At 36.6% G+C, this 20,291-nt stretch overlaps 1 protein-coding gene across 4 annotated transcripts in view; it reads right to left on the reverse strand.

The window, feature by feature from the left end:
- Positions 1-20,291, reverse strand: part of METAP1D (methionyl aminopeptidase type 1D, mitochondrial) — a 43,750-nt gene that overhangs the window by 6,227 nt on the left and 17,232 nt on the right. For 3 of the 4 annotated variants that reach the window (XM_071434909.1, XM_071434908.1, XM_071434907.1), the window contains exons 2-6: positions 15,250-15,416; positions 12,578-12,727; positions 9,051-9,199; positions 8,331-8,373; positions 4,423-4,586 (exon numbers count right to left, since the gene is read on the reverse strand). In XM_071434909.1, the coding sequence (XP_071291010.1) occupies positions 4,423-4,586; positions 8,331-8,373; positions 9,051-9,199; positions 12,578-12,727; positions 15,250-15,416 (673 nt within the window). The remainder of the gene's footprint in view (positions 1-4,422; positions 4,587-8,330; positions 8,374-9,050; positions 9,200-12,577; positions 12,728-15,249; positions 15,417-20,291) is intronic. The other variant, XM_071434910.1, reaches the window with a different exon arrangement.

The following is a 20,291-nucleotide window of genomic DNA, read 5'->3' on the forward strand; positions in this document are numbered from 1 at the left end:
AGGTGCACCTAGAGGAGCATTTTCCTTTTTTTACCAAATTTTGTCGCTTTTTCCTCAGGGTAGGTCTGGTCTAGTATTCTTAGTACTCACTGAAGAAAAAAAAAAAGTGAAACAATCAATTTTCAGCATTGATAGCTATTGCTTCTCTGGGCTCTGTGGTGGCACAAGGGAAGAAAGAATTTGACTGATTGGACAAGATGGCACAGACTGCTTTGCTGCCAAGGATAAGCATCCTGGTGAACTGATCCTCAGCCAGACATGCTTCTCCCACAGTGCCAGCTTCTCTTACCAGGGATGAAACCTTATCCAAAACAGTCCTGCAGAGCAGCATGACATGAATGGCTGAAGTTGTTAAACAAATTTGTCTTACACTTCTTGGCAGTGAATATACTTGAGAAACACTAAAACTGGTAACAGCCCCATGATAATTGTGTTCTTATGTAGGGATCTGATTTTTTTTTTTTTAATTAGAAGTAATCATGTTTGCCTTAGCTATATTTGTAGCAAAATGCTCACTGAATGGCATACTTGTTATTTTTTTAAAAAGTATTGAAACCAGATTCATCCTGAACTATATTTATTTGTGATAAAAAACCCTATTTTGAATAGTACCATAGTACTTAATTTGAGAAATTACAAAATTCTACAGGGAAAATATTCAAGTGGGGTTTTTTTCTGAAATAGTAATCCTAGACTGAGGGAATGCACAAGTTCAGGGATTCCCTATAATGACAATAAATGTTGAGGTATAATTAGTAATATTTTTGAAAGCCAACAATTGTTTTTTGAAAGAAAGGTACATTTTAGTTTCAAACTGGAACACAAATTACTGTATTTTTCTTACAATAGTGCTGAACTTTTATTTGAGGTTCTCTGTTTCTGAAAGCAGACATGATGGATTGAAATAAAAGATAATTTATTGCAATGCTTACTTTCAAATGCAGAGAGAAGCAGTGTAATTGTAATTTACAGTAGCTGTCAAGGAAAATCTATCACAGATGACATTAAAATGACTTATTTTGCCTGAGCCACTTATTGTTTAAATGTGCATAATCTGAGAGAAACAGATTTTTTTAAAAAATCTGCTTTATATTGTTCTAAATTAATATCAAAACATATACTTACTAGTTAAACATTTTAAGCCATTTATTAATACTTTCATCACCACTATTTTTTTGTAGGAGTTGAAATTTGGTTTATTTAACGACATCACTTTTAAGTTCTTTAGCTCTCTACACTCATAACACTTTCATGTACTTAGACTCACTGTCTAAAAAGCAGATTTCAAACTAGATACATTTTTGTCTGAAAATGTCAGAAATGGTAGAAGAAAATGGACCATAGGGACCAATTCCATTAACACTGGAACTGACCAATAGTTTTGATATGCCTTTCAGTAGAAAGAGGTTAGGAATGACCCAAATTTTTCTAAGCCAAGTAACTCACGAATCCATGCAATCTTTTATTTGCAACTTGTAGCCGATGGAAGAATGAACTGCTATCAAGGAAATACTCAGTGTCAGCTATTGAGCTTCCATGACAAAGACTGTGCTAGAATATTGACTGCAAACTTACTCCGAGATATAATTATTCTGAAACCTACTGTAGAAAGGAAATATTCTCATTATTTGTGCATAAGATGCATTCTGGATATGACTGGAGCACCTTTACAGAAAAACTGATGAAAGAAACCTAGACACATTTCCATTCTGATGGACCTAAATGTTTTCAGCTTCTAGGTGCTTGTTCTCAGGCATTTATAATATCTAATTCTTGTGAAACTTGAGATTTATATATATATATGTATTTTATATATATATATATGTATTATATGTCTGTCTGTAAGCAATGTCAAATGACAAATAACCTGAAACACACAGCTTCACCAAGCCAAGGTGAGCTTTCAGCAAAGGGAGTGTTAAAGTAGTTCTAAACAAATCAGCACATTTAAATTGTCAACACGATAAAATCTTGAGAAATAAAGTTAATGACCTGCTATTTCATATGCAGTTTTGAATAGCTACTAGCTTCAATTAATCTGCTTTGCAAAGGGGACACTGACTATATATTTACATTTTGCAAGGAAACTGACCTCTGCAACAAGACAGCAAAAATCCAATGTCACATTCAACTCTGTTATTTTTCTTCTTCTTCTTCCTTTTTTTTTTTTTTTTTAAAACAGCTAGAATTAATGTAGTGAATCTGTAATGAAACGCATTATCCTGCATGGAGATTTATCAGATTTTCCAACTGAATGCCATGCTTTGCTAGCACTAGCTGGAGTTCACCTGCGTGTTGGTGTGGCGTGTGGCTCTTTTTTGTAAAGAGTTAAGTTGAACACAAAAAAAGGGAACAAAGGTCAGCACCCAGCCGCCACTTGAATGTGAGATTTTTCTTTTTATTCCCCTTGATGTATACTAGGCTCTGTGTTATTAGTCTTAATGATGGAAAATTGTAGTGTTGATACAAATCTTTTTTTCAAAGTAGTAGGCGGGAGCTCCATTTGTTAGTAAGTTTTTTTGTGACTAAAAGCCATGGACAGTACATTTATGTAGCAGTAAAAGGCCTAGATGCTCTTTCCATAGCAGAGCTAATTATTCCTACTGTGACCTTACTGATCTACCCTGTTCCTAGTACATCTCATCTGCACGCCTGTTCCTCTGTGTAGATGGTGTCAGAGAATATGAAAAACCCTATAATGAAACCATTTTCATGATGGAGAAAGGCTACTGGAGTTGCACTTGCTACAAAGAGGCTCAATTATATGAGTAATTGTGATAATTTTCTACATTCATAGCCTTCAATGGGGAAAAAAGAATGAGAGCCACAAAAGAAAATTACTTTAACAAGAAAGTACAGAGAGTAAAAATGGAAGAAGAGACAAAAAAGGGGGAAAAAATAACCAGAAAAAAAAGTTTAAAAAATAGATCTGGAGGGAGGAATAGCAAGACAGGGAGAACAACAGAAATGCTCAAAAAGCCTATGTGCAGCTGTGTTGCACAATTAAATTGAATTTTTTTTCTGCAGTTGATGAATGTGACTACTGCAAATGTGCCTCTGTAGTTAGCTATCATTTGTTGTTCCGTGACAGGAAAAGGATAATTACCTCTCAGAGAGAATCAAAGGCTGACATGCCCTTTAGACACAGCCATGAATGCAGAGCTCGATAGAATGCTTGAATAAGAATCCAGTGTTCTGTGCCCCCTTCTACTCAAGAATAAATTTTGTTAAAATGCAAGAGCACCACCAGTAAATTTGTTGAACCCTAGGTGTTCAAAAATATGAGGTGCATCTATCGACTCATCCCATTTGCAAAAATAAAACTACATTTTGAATTCACTTCTATTATATTCATGGACAGTAAGATAGTGAGATATGCATTAAATTTCTTTTCCCAGTAGGGGTCTGATTCAACATTTCCTATGAAAGAACAGAAAGACACTATCCTTTTTCTCCAGGCTAGTTAGCCTATAATTTAAAACTGTCAAAAACACAATTTTATACAAAGTCTTCAATAAAAGCTTCTCAGATATAACCCAAAGAGGTTTTACTAAAGTTTGATTCAGACTCTGTTACAATATTTTTAAAGCTATAAATACATCTAACTGATATTTTGCTGTTCTCTTTTTTTCTTAAAGTATTTGAAGATTTACAAAGGAAAAAAAAGGCAGCATCCTTTCAAGGTGACTAAGCCTTGCAGCTTTTAAGTAATCAGAATGAATTCAATAGCTTGTTGGGACCATTAGCAGTCCGAAGAAGTATTGCTTAATGAAATGTATATGATATATGTCTATTTCTTTCTTTTGGCAAACATTTTAAAATAATCCATAGGTACCTTCAAAAAACGAAGACGCATTTTTATTTAAAGCCATCAGCAGAAGAGTCATGACTGCATTTATGTGAAGGCTAGAAGAGATGCAAAATAGGGAAAAATCTCTGAATGTCAGCCCTTTTTTCCCTATGATGTTAGCAGGCACTGCTCTTTGTAAGATCAGAAGCTCTCGAGTTAAATATTTTCGTAGTTTTTAAACAAAGAGCTTATTTATGTTGACTAATTCCTTTGTAACAGTCAATGAAAACAATGGTTTCTAACTGTCTTACACCGTTAGACAGACGTGGTGTAGTGTCACACACAAATAAAAAATAAACAAAAGCCCACTGCAAATTACATCTGTTAATTTAAATTTACTTTATGAATATCTTTGTCTTTTTCTACAGTTATCTTTGCTGACCCTAGTGTAATTCACTTAAAAAAAATACCTCTTATCCAAGAACAACATTATAGCTTGGCAGTTCACATACTGATATCAGACTGAAATGATGGTTTTGAATCATAAAACATGTCATCAGCTTTATACCAAACCACCAATAACCTTTGTCCCATTTGCCAGCCCTCCTTTTACTTGTCAATATAAGGCTTACCTGATTGTGTTTCCAATTACAGAGAAGGGAGCCCCTGGTCTGCAAGCTGCAATTGCTTCATCTCTACATTTCCTGGCAACCTCCACTAACTTTTCACCAGATTTATCCACATTGCCCACCAAAAAGGTTTCAGAAGTGTCACCATGGTAGCCATTGTAATACACCTAAACATAAACAGAAATGCAAAGACATTTTCTCATTTTGCATCCAGAAACAAATCATTGTCTTAATTAAATCCATTCTTTCTAGGAACAAGCTATAAATTGCAACAGATAGACAGGTAAGTCGTATTTGCAAGACTGGAAAAACAAAACATTGCAGAGGTAAAAAAAAAAAATGCTTGAAAGACTGCAAGGTGCCTAAGGGTTGCCATTGCTGCCAATTAAAAATTCAAGAAAAGCAGAAGCTGTGCATCAGTGCCCAGCAGTGCACCAGGCAGTGACACTGCTCAGCCACAGGCCATGAGGATAACTGGGAGAAGATGGGTGGGGGCTGTGGATGGGCTGAGGGGGCCTTGGGGGCTGCTGGGTCCCACCCGTGGTGGCCCCTGCCCCTACAGCCAGGGACCTGCTTGCACCCTGAGGGGCACGGCCTGAGCCCCAGCGCTGGGGGAACCTGCTGGTGGCTGCCAGGGAGGTGAGTGTCTGCAGGCAGCAGCCCCCCTTGGAGCTCTGAGTGAGAGCCATGCCCTGCTACCAACAGCCAGAGTGACCCCCAGGACCAAATCCACTGTCAGCTGTTGCACGTTTTCTTTAATCTCATTTTTAAGCTACAATGTGGCATTAACATTGGATTTTACTTCTGATTTCCAGAGGTGAATTTTGAGAGAATAATTGTACTGCTGTGGCACTGAAAATTTTCATGTTCTGAAAATGGAACATGGTGTTGAATTAATTACAAATTGTTTTTTTTTCTTTTATTTTTGAAATTTCATAGGTTTTAAATGTTAGCCCTCCTGAAATTCTCTGTTGAGCACAAGAAATCCTGGCTATGCACTATGGAGCTCTGCAACACACTATTAAAATGGGGTTTGCAGCTCTGCACATGGCAAGCCATAGACCAAGCCATATTTCCCTACAAAAAGACAAATTATAATGGTGCACAGTTTTGATCTTCTAAAACATTTTTTCTCCCCCAAACAGTGGGCAACTATCCTTCTACAAGTAATTACTCACCGAGCTCGAACCACTGAACTTTTGCCACTGGCAAGCTATTTGTGAAAGACAGACTCACATTCTTTTTGGTTGATTCCAAACTAAAAAAAAAAAAACCCATAAACCCAAAAACCCCACAATACAGACAATTTATCTCAAGGCCAGGTTTGTCCTCAAGCTGAGATATAAAGGAAATGGAGGCCATTAGGAGTAAGGGGTATTTTAAAGAAAGGTGAGGGCCAGCAAGGGCCCAACTGTGTTGCCACTGCTCTGGCAAAAAGCAGCTGCAATCCTCTTCTCTACACCTTCCTCAGCCAGTTCAGACTACCATAAAATAATTTTTATTTTTTATTTAATGCCTATTGGGCAGGTTTTAAAGTAGATAGTTCATATTTAGACTAAACTAGTTTGTTTTTAGCTCTAGCAAGGAAAACACACAAACCCCCAATATTAAGCATCATCATCCTAGAAAAGCAAACACAGATTTAAAACACGGGAGAGTTAAAAAAAAACAAACCCACAAACAACAACAAAAAAACCCAACAACAAACCAAATAATAATATTTACTGCAGCCCATCAGCTGCAATTACATATTTCTGATTTTAATAAACTACAACCACAGCAAATGTAATATACTATTTCCTTAAGTTCAGTGAAAGAACGAAGTTGTAAGAAACATTAACCTGGTAACAATAGGCTGAAAATTGCACTATGCTGAGGATCCAGTAATGGATAACACTATTGTCTCTATACTAAAACACATTTTCAAGTCCACATGTTTCAAGCCTATAAAATTTGTATTTCATCTATGAAATGCTACCACCTTAATTGTGCTAAAATGGATTTTTTTGTTTAGATAATCTGTACACAGTGCTAGGTATTTAAACTTAACAACCTGACTATTATTTAATTACTTTATAGAACCTGTACACAATTATAAACAATTTGTTGTGCAATATTTACTTTGATTTTTATTCTGTCCAGCAGTGAAATGTCCCAGTTTTGAGCATTAAAAATAAGCTAAAAGATCAGTTAATAATGCTGAAAAGTAGTATTTTTTCCTCAGCTGTTTTGGACTAAGCAATTATCACACACAGCACAGTTTAGTTTTAAATGATTAAAAAAAAATTCTTACAAAGATAGTCAGCAATTCCCATCCTTGCAGGAATCTTTATATTCACAGAAATGCCAAGATTTATTTTCTGAGATTAAATTAAAAACAAGTAAATATCTGTCTGCAAAAAGACCAGTAACATTTAGTCAGACATTTGTAAAGAAGAGTGGACAAGATATACACACTATTTTAATATAAAAGTTATTTCATTTAGTTTATCGTGGAAAGTATCTGTGCTATGAGTCTATACTTCTTAGAAGTATATCTAAGGTATCATTATTATCCTGACAGACTGAACAAAAAGTAAAATGAACCTTAAGGAGATACAAAGAAATGTGATTTAAATCCCTAGTTGTTGCAAACTGATTTAGTATAATAAACTGAGCAAAGTGACACCAGTTCATCAAAGTTAAAATGAAGGCCAAAAATAAAGTTTAAAAATGCTGGATTGCACTGTGTAAACCTGATAGTCCGAATTCTACGATTAGAAAGTATGGAGATGAGAAAGAATTTAAAAAGATCAAAACCCCAAGCCAAACCAAATCCAGTTCTGGATCACATGTGAGTATAGAATGGGAAAAAGGTCGTTGACCCTAATTTTAATAGAAAAAATATTTTAGAAAGCTTGAATCTCATGCTCAGAGGTAGGTCTGCTGAGGATTTCTTCACTCTGCCAGTATGAACATAGTATCAAGTTACCAATAGGTTCTTTAATGATTTAAAAACCTTGTTTTTATGAGATTCTCCTCCCTTGTATGTGACATATTATTGCAAAATAATGGAGGGATTAAAAAAAAATCTGTGCTCATACTAGAAATAAACAGCACTTCAGAAAAATAAAAACATGCACAACAAAAAGAAAAAAAACTTCTGCAAGACACAAATATTTTTTTAAAATGAAATGAGAATTAGGTTTCCAGGTCCTGTGCTTTCTTACTCCTAGGAAAACCCAGCCTGTGTTTATTTAAATAGCTATAATTGATGATTCCCTGGAAATATTAAGTCACAGTTATATCACACTATTTCTGTTTCTGCTCTAAAGGTTCAGGGCTGCTATACAGAAATGGAACACAACACTACCTTCGGGGATTTTAATAAATGTAGGGAACACTGCTAGCAAAAGAGTTGCTGTCCAAATAGACTGACATACCCAGGCCAATGCAGCCTCTAATGACAGAGTAAGATAATGTCAGGGCCCACTCAAAATCAGCAGGAAGAGGAAGATCAATCTTGGCAGAGTGAAGGAAAAATGCTGGCTTTCTTCATGTTAGCTCATCTCATACATATCTATCTTCAGCTGCTGCCCAGTACTGTGGTGCTCTGCATTAACTACACAGTGGATCAATAACAATTACACCTTCTCAAAAACATGACACATAGCAGGATTGGGTTGACATTTCACTTAGGCCAACATTGATCTCAGTGCATCTGATTCCAGTCCTAAATTCAAGTCAGGCCTGAGTCTAGCTGGAATAAACACACAGTTAAAAACAAAAAAGGAAACCAGCTGCTTGTGCCTTGGCTCAGAAGTAAACAGCACATCCATCTGTGCATCCCCCATCTCCAATCCACTATTCTTCCTGTTGCTACTAGTGATTCTAAAGTTGATCAAAGACTATTTTTTATATGAATTACTCACCGTGACATCAATGTTGATAATATCTCCATCCTGAAGAGGTCGACTGAAACATAAACAGAAAAAAAAAATAATGGTGACAGACAGTTCCCAACAAAGGGAATATAAGAATAAACACCTAATGACACATACATAAAAAATCAAGGGGTAGATATTTTGTGATGGAGGAAGGCAGAAGCAAACAGAATAACCATTTTTAATGTTCAGCTCTGACTATTTAGAGAACAAGTGTAGCTGAATATAAAATAATGAGAAACAACTACCAGAAAAACATATCAACACCTGAAAAAGCTAGCATTATATTTATTCTTTTTCTCTCACCAGGTTTCATATTTTACTTTGTGAGTAGCTGAATGCATTGAGAATATTAAAAAAATCCCACATAAATTCAAATATATTTATTCCTTAGTCTATACTTATTTTGCTGGATGAACAAAAAATCAGACCATACTGTTTTTTTTTCCCTCACACACACAAAACTCAAAATGCAACATGCTATTTTTCTTTAAGTGTCTGGAAAACCAGGATAATATATCTTTTTCCTATTTCACGTATATTTCTGCAACAGCTATCAGCATCACAGGGTAGCATGTTCTGCATCTACAATGCATTTAAGTACGATATTTAGTTAAGCTAAAGTATATTCAATATTAAACACAATTTATTAATTCCAGTTTAACATTTTAATTTCCAGTTGTAAAATGTACATTATTGAGGAAATACCTGTCAGGAATACCATGACATACCACGTTGTTTACAGAAGTACAAACAGATTTTGGAAAACCTCCATAGCCCAGAGGTGATGGATAGGCATTCTGTCTGATTATTTCATGATGAACAATGGAATCTATTTCTTCAGTTGTCATGCCAACCTAAAATATCAAACATAACATCCTGTTAAAAAAGCAAAGAGAGTTTCTCATATTTACTGAATGTGATTGCAGCCAAGCTTCAATGAAATATTGGTTGTTTCAAATATGCAGCTTTGATACAAGACTATACTGTCTGATATACTTTATTGATATATGGACTTTTTTTTTTTCTGAAAAACCCTCCGAGAAAGAGATATTAAATAAAGCATGCTCTAGAAATAAGCACTCAAAGGTTCCTAGAAAACCTAAAATCCTGTCTACTTCTTTTCTGTTCTTTTTTCCATATCTACTTTCTCAAAGACACCAATTTCCCATGTCATCGTTTCAGTAGCTGCTATAGAAATGTCTTGTTTCAATGCTTACAGTCCCTTAAAACACAACATTACTTTCCTCTTTTATTTGTAAAAGAAAAGATATTAAGTCTTGTAACTGCCCAGTACATTCATCATAATGTATTTAAGCATTTTTAGGAAATTGTTTTCCAAGTATTCTTAAATTTTATAAAACATTCAAATATATAGATGCAAATTTTAAGGATATTTTACTTAAAGTTGCCACAGCCTGGATGCTCATAATGAATCTACAAGTACTGACCATCATTTTTAGAAATCCTCATTTTTATGCTTGATGTTTTCTAGATTCACATTTTCTGCAAGATTTTACATATTAAAAAACCCATCTCATAAATCAGTCAGCCATTTTCTGGGTATCCATGGAGTGCAAAGTGCACATGCTTAAAATAATATTATTCTTGCTTTTCTTTTGGATCAGCTCTGTCTCTGGAATGCTTAGAGCTGAAATTTGGTAGGGAACCCTCTCTAATTGAGAAGTACTTTTGAGGGTTCCTCTGTAAATTGATTTTGCTTTGAATGAATTCTGAGCCTTTGAAAATCATCCTTTGTACAGATACAAGTATCATTCTTAGCACACTGAAGGAAATGTCACAGTGGCTGTGGTTTGGAAGGAACATGTGGAATACAGGTAGGCTGTGGTGCAGGAGACAGTTACATATTGAAATACTGCATGGCCATGCATAGCCAACACAGAAGAGTGCACTTGTGTGCTGTGCTGAGGATAAAACCATCTCTGTTTACTCAGCTGAATTTTCCTCAGCACAGAAACATTGTTGGGCGGGTGAGAAGCAATGAACATGGGTTCAAGACCAGGATTTAGGATTAGTGCACATGCTCCCTGTTTTGCAGCCACAGCCTTGGCAGGCTCTCTGGATTGGATAGGGCAGCTGTTGGCTCTGGATAAATACAGGTTTGTTGCTCCTGCCTCTGCTCAAACATCTTCATCTTTAGCCCACAGACAAACTGAACTGCTATGTACCTGACTGGCTGCTGTCTACTGCTTCTTTGCTCAAGCAATTTGATGTGATTTTTGGATACTCAGCAGACAGATCTCTGGTCTCTGCATGGCTTACACTCTGTGCAAAGTTCTGCTTTTAACAGCATGTGCTTTACTTTTAAAGATACTTTTGCTAGCTGGGCAAGTCAGGGGTGGCACCTGCTGTGCCCCTAATCCCTTACTCGGAACAGGGCAATTCAATGGTATAGAATAAAATATTTTCATGTCATAGAATCTGTGGTTTTATTCCCAAATCTGTAACTCAAACTCAGGAAGGCTATAATATATAAAATACTGTATCATAATTTGAAATCCCACAGGTGGTAATGGCAACATCAAAACCACATTCAAACTCTATCTCTCTGTATCCATGGATTATAATGCACCTTTGTTATATTGGGGGATCTTAACTGCCACCAGCTAAAGCACAGGCAAAAGCCAGTTTGGAGGACTGTGAGCAAGGTGGGTTCAGCAAGATAGCAGGAACAAGTGGAGGGATGGGACTCTTCAAGTAAAGCAGGAATGTAGAGTTTAGCTCATGAGACTAGGCTAAAAGAGCTTGGTTGGTTTGTTCAGTCTGGTGCACAGCTCTATTCTTGCATGAAGGGGAAGATTCACAGAAAGGCAGGAAGATGTTTAAACTAAAGAGCAGTGTTGGCACAAGAACAGATGAGCATAAACTGACCACAGGCAGCAACAGGCTGGAAAGCAGAAGATGCTTACTGTCAATAAGGGAGGGTTTTGGAGCATCCTCCCAGTCAGTGGAGTCTTGAACAAACATTTAATTGTGTAAAACAGAGCTTACCAACAGTCCGTGACTGACCCGGGCTGTGGTTTTAGCACTGCAACTCCAAATACCAGCTCTCCCCTAGTACACAGGTCCTGGTTATGTAAAAATTACCTTATACACCTTTTGGCTCCAAAGCATTCATTATGCATGGGTATTATTTTGCTATTGTGTATGATTTAGCACATATTATGAACTGCATCATAAACTACACCATACTGAATACATGTGTACTTACACATGATAACAACCAAAGAGTATTTGTGGAAAAACTGCTCTCAGTCAAAACCCACATTGCACCCAGATCCTTTGGAAGCATGTATATGCCTTTAACTTTAAATGAGTAAGCTTTATTGTGCTGAAAAACAATTGAACATTAAAAAGTTAAACATGCACAAAGCTATGGAAGATTAAAGCTTCAGGCAATTTTGTTATTTGCTATTCCAGCTCCAGAACTATACCTTTGTGAAAGAGTGATGATAGCTGAAAGAAAAATCCCCTTTTAAGTCAATGGCATTGACCTACAGTCCCCATCTATCTCTGCATCTCATAGCTACTCAACCCATTTCACCTTATCCAATATGCTATTACATGAAATACCAAGGCAAGGCTAAAAAAGCATTTCTTCATCTGCAAAACCTGGTAGTAGGCTCCTCCCTCTACATTTTTTCTTGGGAGGTATCCTAAAAAGCATACTGTAGGAACATTTCTGGAAATCATGAGGCTTTACTATCAATGCACTCTGGAAAATTGTGTAGAATTTGGCCGCTGTTTTTCCCCGTGGCAGCTCTATGAGTGGCATTGGATCCCACAGCACAGAGAGGGCTGAAGGATGGATGGGAATGGAGAAGGCAGACCAAGTGTGGGCTTGTACACATGCAGAGCTGGAAAACATGACATATGAGGTAGATGGGCCATAAAATGAAAGGAAAAAATGTAGCATGTGCCTTAGGAGAAACTCACATGATTTAACACAATCTGAAGAGAGGGAGATGACAAACACAGAGATTTTACACCTGAGCCAGTAACTATGCACTACATAGGTCCAAAGTACAGAAATAATTAAACAGGCATATCATGAACTGAATCAAAAGTTAATAAATCCTTATTTTTTCAGGATCAAAGTTAAAGTTGGATGCACATAATAGGAAAGTTAAAAGAACAAAAAAGTAGGAACAAAACCCAAAGAAGTGAAAACATAAAAAACACCCAAGCTGTTATGGGACCTCTGTAATTGTTACCTTTAAGCCCTTTCCAGCCAGAAGCAGGACATGACGGGCCAACTGACAAGCTTGACGAAGCCCTTGAATCTGATCTTCATTCTTAATTTCTATGTCGTCTCCCCAGTCTGGTACAACGCCTGTCGTCACATAGTCTGGCTTCTTTATGTGCTTGGAGAAAAAGGATTGAAAATAAAGATCAGAAAACTGAGCATGACAATGGGATCATTTTCTCAGATATTGCCTCCTGCTTCATGGCAGCTTGCCCTTTCTGTCGTGGTATCGACCTTCCTAAGCCATCAGGGCAAACCCTCAAGGCTGCCTCAGTATTTCTTCCACTGCCCTTTTGAACTTAACATTGCCTGTTACTACTGACTTACACAGTCTGTTAGCCTTCCAGTGCTGAAACCCCAGATACTGCAGCTGACTTCCAGCACAGACAGTCTCAAGTTAAGAAACTGGGAGAAAGACTTTAAAACTCTTCATTTTCTTTTGCAAAGAGGGGCATTTTCTACAAAAGGCATCTAAACACTGGAAGTGATGGGACAAGCATACAGAATTAGTATCAAAATTAAACCTGATCAAATCCTGTGTTTCTCATTCAAACAAAACACCTATTGAAAAATCCATGAGATTGCTTTTTGACTAAGAGAGCCTTAGGATTTAACTGATTTTAATTTAGAGGCTTTTACCCAATAATCTAGTTCATATGCTGTGTCTAAATTTGTCCATCTACAACATTACACAAAGGTATCCCAATTTGCTGTTAAGGGAAGTGTAATAAACCTTACTTTTTCCACACAAGATCTTCTCAGCCCTGATAAGAGGTGAAATCTGATTTTTTTAAAAATCCACATCAATTTAACAACGTTTATAAACATGAAAGCTAATAAGAACAGTAATGTCTTGCACAGAGTTGGAAATGCACTTTCTGTCAGAGGGTCCTGGGCTGTTTCACTGGCTGTGGAAGAACCCCTTTGCCCATGACAGCCAGACTGATTTTCTGCCATGCTGGCCACAAGGTGAGTTTTGCACTGACTTCACAAAGTACACAGTCAAGCTGGCAGGCAGAAAACAAAGTAGGCATTTTGGCTGTGCACAAAACAACCCTATAACAACAGGGTGTAGGAGTAACAAAGAGTGAGGCAACTGATGAACTCTACTGGGATTTTAAATAGGAAGGCTACTGTGACTGTTACAGGTATTTTATGTCTAGTCTGATAAAAACTATGAAATTATCTTCAGCAAATTTATGTCAACAGAATTTCAGATCCCATTTCTTTAAAATAGATGCCATAACAACTGTAACAATATCCCATTGCAGTAGTTCGGGCCTTAGTCCAAAAAAAGCCAGCCAAAACAATGCCACTTGTTAGATTAGCAACTCCATACACAGCATCACCCTCACTGTCCCCTTGGAGGGCACTCACCTATTAACTGAGACATGATCCTACTGACCTCTAAGAACTGTGAAGGGAGAAGCCCAAAGCAGAGTACATATAAATGTCCATGGGGACAGTTTCACACCAACATCTTAAAAAACACTGTTATTTCAATGTGATTTCTGCCATACTCTGAATAAAAGTAAAAACTTTGCCCTCAACTTTTCAGAGTTCATAGATGTGGACTGATTTTTAGATGTCTGAAAACTCTGATCTGGGAAGACAACTTTTCATTATGACAATATATTTCTTCCTCTTTATCCTAAAAGAAGCATCTAAATACAGAAAATAAAGTTTTAAAATTCTATGATTTTAAGCTTTTGAAAATATATAGCACATGTAACCCTATGTTCTCCCTGCACACAGAGCTTCCACAGGCTCTTAGGGCTAAGAGCCCTGCTTCCATCATTCTTATCTGTTTTCCTATCTAACAACTTTTTAGTATATCTGGCCCATGGAAATGTCCTATATTTGGCATAAGAAATCTATATTAAAATACAAAACAAAATTGTATAAAGTATTAATGCACATCCTGAGAAGCACTGTTTAGAAAGGGTATTTTGGTTTCCTTTGGCAGAAGGAAAGATACTAAACAGTTAATCTCTATGCTGTAATTAAAGAGGGGAAAAAAGAAACGGAAAAAAAGGAAACAAGAAGTGGAGCACATGTTAAATTTGCATTTGCATCAAAAAGTCCCTTTTGGCTTTAAAGTAAATAAAACCAAAAATATATGTTGCAAGGAATAAGAACACTCAGGCACAAAAAAACTAGTTTAAAACATGCAGTGGGGTTGTGGGACAGCTACCAGCAGGTATTGTATGTTCTTTTTCTGACATAACCAAATAATAAAATCACCAGCAAAATATAAGCATTTTATAATTAGCTTGCTAGAGATTTATACAGAAGGGGACTCAGATGATCATGAATGATTCCTACTGACTTGTGGTAAGACAGTCTACCATTGCTTCAAAAAAGAATCTGGACCCAGAATTGTTGACAGATGATTATAATACTCACATTTATTCTACTACAACTAAACAAGCCCCAGGTTTGAACTCCCTCATAACTAAATACATCACTGTGTTTAACATGGAAGACAGCTGGACATCAGCTCTCCTATTTCAAATACCAGACCAAGCAACAGGACAGTGATCCAACCCCCAGCTGTTGGACAACAAATACACTTGATCATGACTGCAATCAAACTCTACACTGGCTGAAGAACAGATTAGGTAACAGAAATTGCAGTACCTTAGGAACTTGGTGAGCTGGAGAAACCATGGCTGGCCAAACTACACTATAAGCAGCATTTCTTTGTCCCTGAAAGAAGAAGCATCTTTGCTGATGATTGCTTGGGTGCCTGAGTGGGTAGTTATGATTGCACAAAGAAAAGATTATGTGGCAGCCAGTCACAGAACCTGTTAACAGATAAATTAAAAAATATTAACATTTTTACAAAATGGAAAGTATGCAAAAAGTATGTAAAACAAAGCACAGAAGTCATGTAGCTGCTGAGGGTAATTCAAATCTTGTACCATTTAAAAAAGAGTAGAAAGAACGGGAAGAAATGAAAAAAAAAAAAACTTTCCCAATCAATACTTTGAAGCTTAATGAAATATCAAATCTGTTTTGGCTTGATGCATTAAAAAGCAGCGTGGGTAAATTCCCCACAGTTTACAAACAGGAGTGATGCTCTAACTGGCCTCTGCTTGGAGCAATTTGCAGGGCTGCACTGCCCAAGGCTTGGCAAAGCAGTTGATAAGACACAATAGCAGGAAAAGAGAAGACAAAAAGGGGAAGATTTAATGTTACTTCATACAATATTTTCAGCTGTATTCTTGCAGAATTGGTCACAGATTTGAGCATAACAAAGATAATGTTGCTCTTTGTCTTGTTGCTCAAGACACAAAGAATAGTTCATTTTGGTCAGGGGGCAACAGAAGAAACTTCAGAAGATATTTTTGTCTTGGCCAGAAGTAATTGAAGGGATTAAAAGTGCAATTTGTTTGGAGTATTTGAATCAGATTTCCATTTAGTTCACATGGGAATTTGGAAAGTTTCATAGCTCAAACTTAGTTGTTGGGCAATGATAAATTTTGCCCCCACAAAAAAAAAGGAAAAAAGGGAAAAAAAACAGAAAAAAGAAAAAAAGGGAAAAGAAAGGACAATTGAGGCCCAGAGGCTCTCAGAGACATCAAAACCAAAATAATGCACCACAAAAGACAATGCTAGCATCAAAACCAGGAAATTCAAAAGGATTATTGACACTGCCCAATTACATTACAATTACACACAGTGTGTATTTCCACTACTCAAATGTTCTACAATATAAACAGGGTTTTTTTCCTGAAACACAAGTTTAACATAACAGTTGATCTGCTTCTGAAAAATGGCATTATGTATACAAATACAAGAGCAATCTTGTGGCAAGTAATCCAGATGAACAATTATTCTTCAGTAAAAAGTTTTTGTTTAAACAGAAGCAACTAAACATTTCTATATCACAGAAATTAAGAAATTAATCTACTGCATATTTTGTAACTGTGTAAAAATGTTTATTTCCAGAAGACTTTCTTTCACATCTTGCATGTTTTTTATTCTATTGTACCTTCCTTCCTTCCTTTCCTTTGGATGCATTTATCATGTTCAGATGCAGAAATTATCCTTCCACATGTGCAATCTTTCAAAGAGAGCCCTTTTACTCCATGACATACAGAAGATTTGAGTTATGCTCTGCTTTGGAGCCCCAAACCCAGACTGAAAGAGTTTCATCGGGTTTGCATTAGAAATGTTTCTTTGCACTGGTCAGGGTTACATTTAGGTACCAATATCTGAAAAGTTAAAACCTAGGTGTAGAAACTTTTACTCAAGCCAATTTTTACTGGGTTGTTTTTGTTTGTTTGTTTGTTTTGTTTTGTTGTTGGGGGTTTTTTGGTGGTGGTGGTGGTGGGTTTTTTGTTTGTATTGCTTGGGTTTTTATCTTGGTGGGTTGGTTGGTTGGTTTGTTTGATTTGTTGACAAATAACAAAGTGAAGCTGAAGGGTGAGGTTCATCTCAAGCTCTCAGTATAGCCTAAATACCCAATGGAAGCTGCCTGCTTCAAAAGAGAAGAAAGTGTCTCCAAGGAAGTGGAGCTGCTCAGTTAACAGAGGGCTGGATTGATGTGGCAGACAATTAACTGTAAATAGGATTTAAACAGCAAACTCATAATCTGCTTTCCTAGAGTCTCCTTCTCAAAAAAAAAAAAAAAAAATCATTGTCCAATTAATAAAAAACACCCAAATATTAAAAAAAACCCAGAAAGGGTCACCTAAACTGCAACTGTAAGCATGTCCTAAAAGCCCAAAGCATCCTACAAACTCCCTGTCTGGTTTGTACTAATTTCTGGAATTTGGAAGCACAGAATCTGCTGAGGCAGCAACTTTTGGGCCATCAGAAAGAGCAATCACTCTGACAGTGTAAGCCAAGGTGCCTCTTTTACAAAGTTGAAGTACCTTGCTTTTGGCACAGCTAAAGGTACTACAAATATATTGAAATCCCACACTCACTGATGTGGTTAGCTAAAGTCCACATGGACATCAACATGTGAACGTGTATTTTAAATGCTCTCCTTGATGCCCAGAATGCTCCCTGGGCACCAGTTAAATTGTATCACAATTTAACTGGGGAAGAAAAGGTGCAAGTGTGCTTGTCAATTATTCCAAATAAGCTCCTCCAAATACACACTCTTAAATACATTAAACCATATTCATGGGTGCATGTCTATCCACTAGCTCACATTCAGAAGGGATACCTTTTTATTCCTAATAAAATTTTTACCTCTATTCTCCCAAAGATACACTGCAAGTGTTGTCACAAAATAACAGGATAATAAGGTACTGTAGCCTGTTGTTATTCTACTAACTACTCATTATAAACCAGATGCATACAAAACTATCTACTACTCAAACAGATGAAATGAGACAAGCAAGTAAGTATCACCATTCTAAAATACAATTCCTAAATTATATTACAAGAATTATAAACACAGGGCAACTAAACCTTTATTTGAAATACAAAAAATTATAAGAGAAAACATTCTCCTACAAAGTAAAAATAAAATTAAATAAAATGGCATTAAAATACAATGAAGTTACTGGTCTATAATGAAAATCTGGACTCCATCCACACACTTCCTTCCTTAAGAAGGCCTTCTAATGCCTCCACAGTGCCTTTTATTTTTCAAGCTCCGTATTCCCAGCTAATTCGATATAGCAACATCATCAATCACCTGAGACAGGAACAACTGTCTGTATTCTCCAAGTCTGGCTCAGAGATTCCCTCCTCCCCACCCCTTACACCCATCAAAGCTTTTCTCAGTGCCTTTATTTACTTCTGCAACACTGGTGCTCAAGCACATCCTTTTGTTAAGCTTTCTGTGTATACTAATTACTGTAAGACAGTTCATACACGTGGCCTTTATGCATCTTCCAGCAGAAGCTGCAGCCACAGGAGAGCACGGTGTGTGAAGCTGGGTAGGCTGGTAACAGACCAGCACAGCCAGGACACAAAGGTGACCCTTTAGGTGTTTATTCTGTAGCCCAACAGCAAGGCTAGGTCACCTGGCAGAAGCAATAGAATACTGACTATCAGCTGCACTAAGAGAATGATCAGCAGCGTTACTGAGTCCTATGAGCAGCTGGGATGCACAGAAAATCCCTGCCAACCGCTCCGTCAGTGAGTCCCACTGTGCAACCCCGGCTGCCGGAGCCGCTGGATTCCTCAGCACACCTTCCAGACCTGCCTCTGCATTAACAGTGTCAATGTGCACTGTGAGCTCTTCTGAATTACCAGATGAATTTATCTTGTGTGGAAATTACATTTCTTTTCCTTTTAAACGAGTCAGTCAGAGTGGCTTAATATGGCATTCAAGAATTATGATGGGTGGGAGCATTTTTAAGTGACTGATTTTGCAGCACAGTGTGCCCTATATTTATTAGCCTTTTACTCTAGGGCTATTTTAATTGTTATCTGTTCATGCATGTTACACTATATAATGAAATGCTCTCATTTCACTCCTAGAGTGGAGAGTTTTTTATGTGTATCTCTATTAATGACCCTTAATTAAGTTGATTTTAGTAATTTAAATGTGATTTTCCTCTGGTCAAGAAGTATTTTTAACGGGAGATGTTGAAAATGAACTCTCACATAAGCCCTTTTCTAATGCTTCCTGTTTAACAGTTACAGCAATTTATCAAGCTATGTTTCCAATGAATGAAGTGTGGGGTAGCTGGGCAAAAACCTGCTCATTTACATGATTCATCAAATGTGATTGTTAGTAACCTTTTTTTTTTGGTATTTATTCATGAAAGATTTCAATTTTCCAAGCAATTAACAAAAATATTACCAATGGATAAACTTCATGACAGTTCTGAGCTACAATAAATACAAGGGTGCCTCTTAAAAAAGACAAGAAATAAATTAACATATTTTAAAATAATTTAGTCATAGTATCAACAGAAGCAGAATACCAAAATTATTTAAGATCACAAGAATTAACATTCAAAACTATTTAGGAAATAAAATCAACTTGCTCTTGATAAAGTTAACAACATCAAAAGCATTGTTTTGACAACTCTTCTCAAATTATGTGATTTAATCTTTCTTTTTAAACTGAAAAAAAAGAATGACTGTGGAGATTTTCTTAATATATATTCATTTGGAGGTAAAACACTAGAGATCTTTAATTTGGCTTGTCAGGTAATTTTAATACTCTAGCATAATTTAGGTTCTTCTTTAGCTTCTTCATATACTCATTTTGCTGAAACTTCTGAGGATTAAAGCTTAAAATGAGGTATTAAAAATCACTAAGGAGAACAATATGTGGAATCCAGCCAAGGCAACTAGGTAAGAATACATAGCTTCTTACTGCTAATTACTAAATGTTCCCATTTTTCAATCCAAAATAATGGCTGTGGTTTGAAAGACCTTTACTTGTAATTGTAACTCTAACTGTCTAATAAAACACTGACTTTGTAACCCCCCTGTTGCAAAGGTATGTCCAAGCTTCAAAAATAGGATGGGAAAGATTAAAGGTTCTTTCCAGCTCTGTGTAACCTGTGTAGCAGAAGACCAGCTCACATTTCACATGCAATAACCTGCGCATTTGCTAAAAAAAAAGAAAAAGAAAGAAAAAAAGGAAAAAACCTCCAAGAACAACATAGGGAAATGCCTGAGGCAGAAGTTGAAACTGATTGGGCAAAGTAGAAGGACAAGAGCCCTTGAAATTAAACAAAAGCAAATTCATTCTGTTG

The sequence above is a fragment of the Agelaius tricolor genome, unplaced genomic scaffold (assembly GCF_023055355.1).
Source record: "Agelaius tricolor isolate 1412-34295 unplaced genomic scaffold, bAgeTri1.0.p SCAF_10, whole genome shotgun sequence".
NCBI lineage: Eukaryota > Metazoa > Chordata > Aves > Passeriformes > Icteridae > Agelaius > Agelaius tricolor.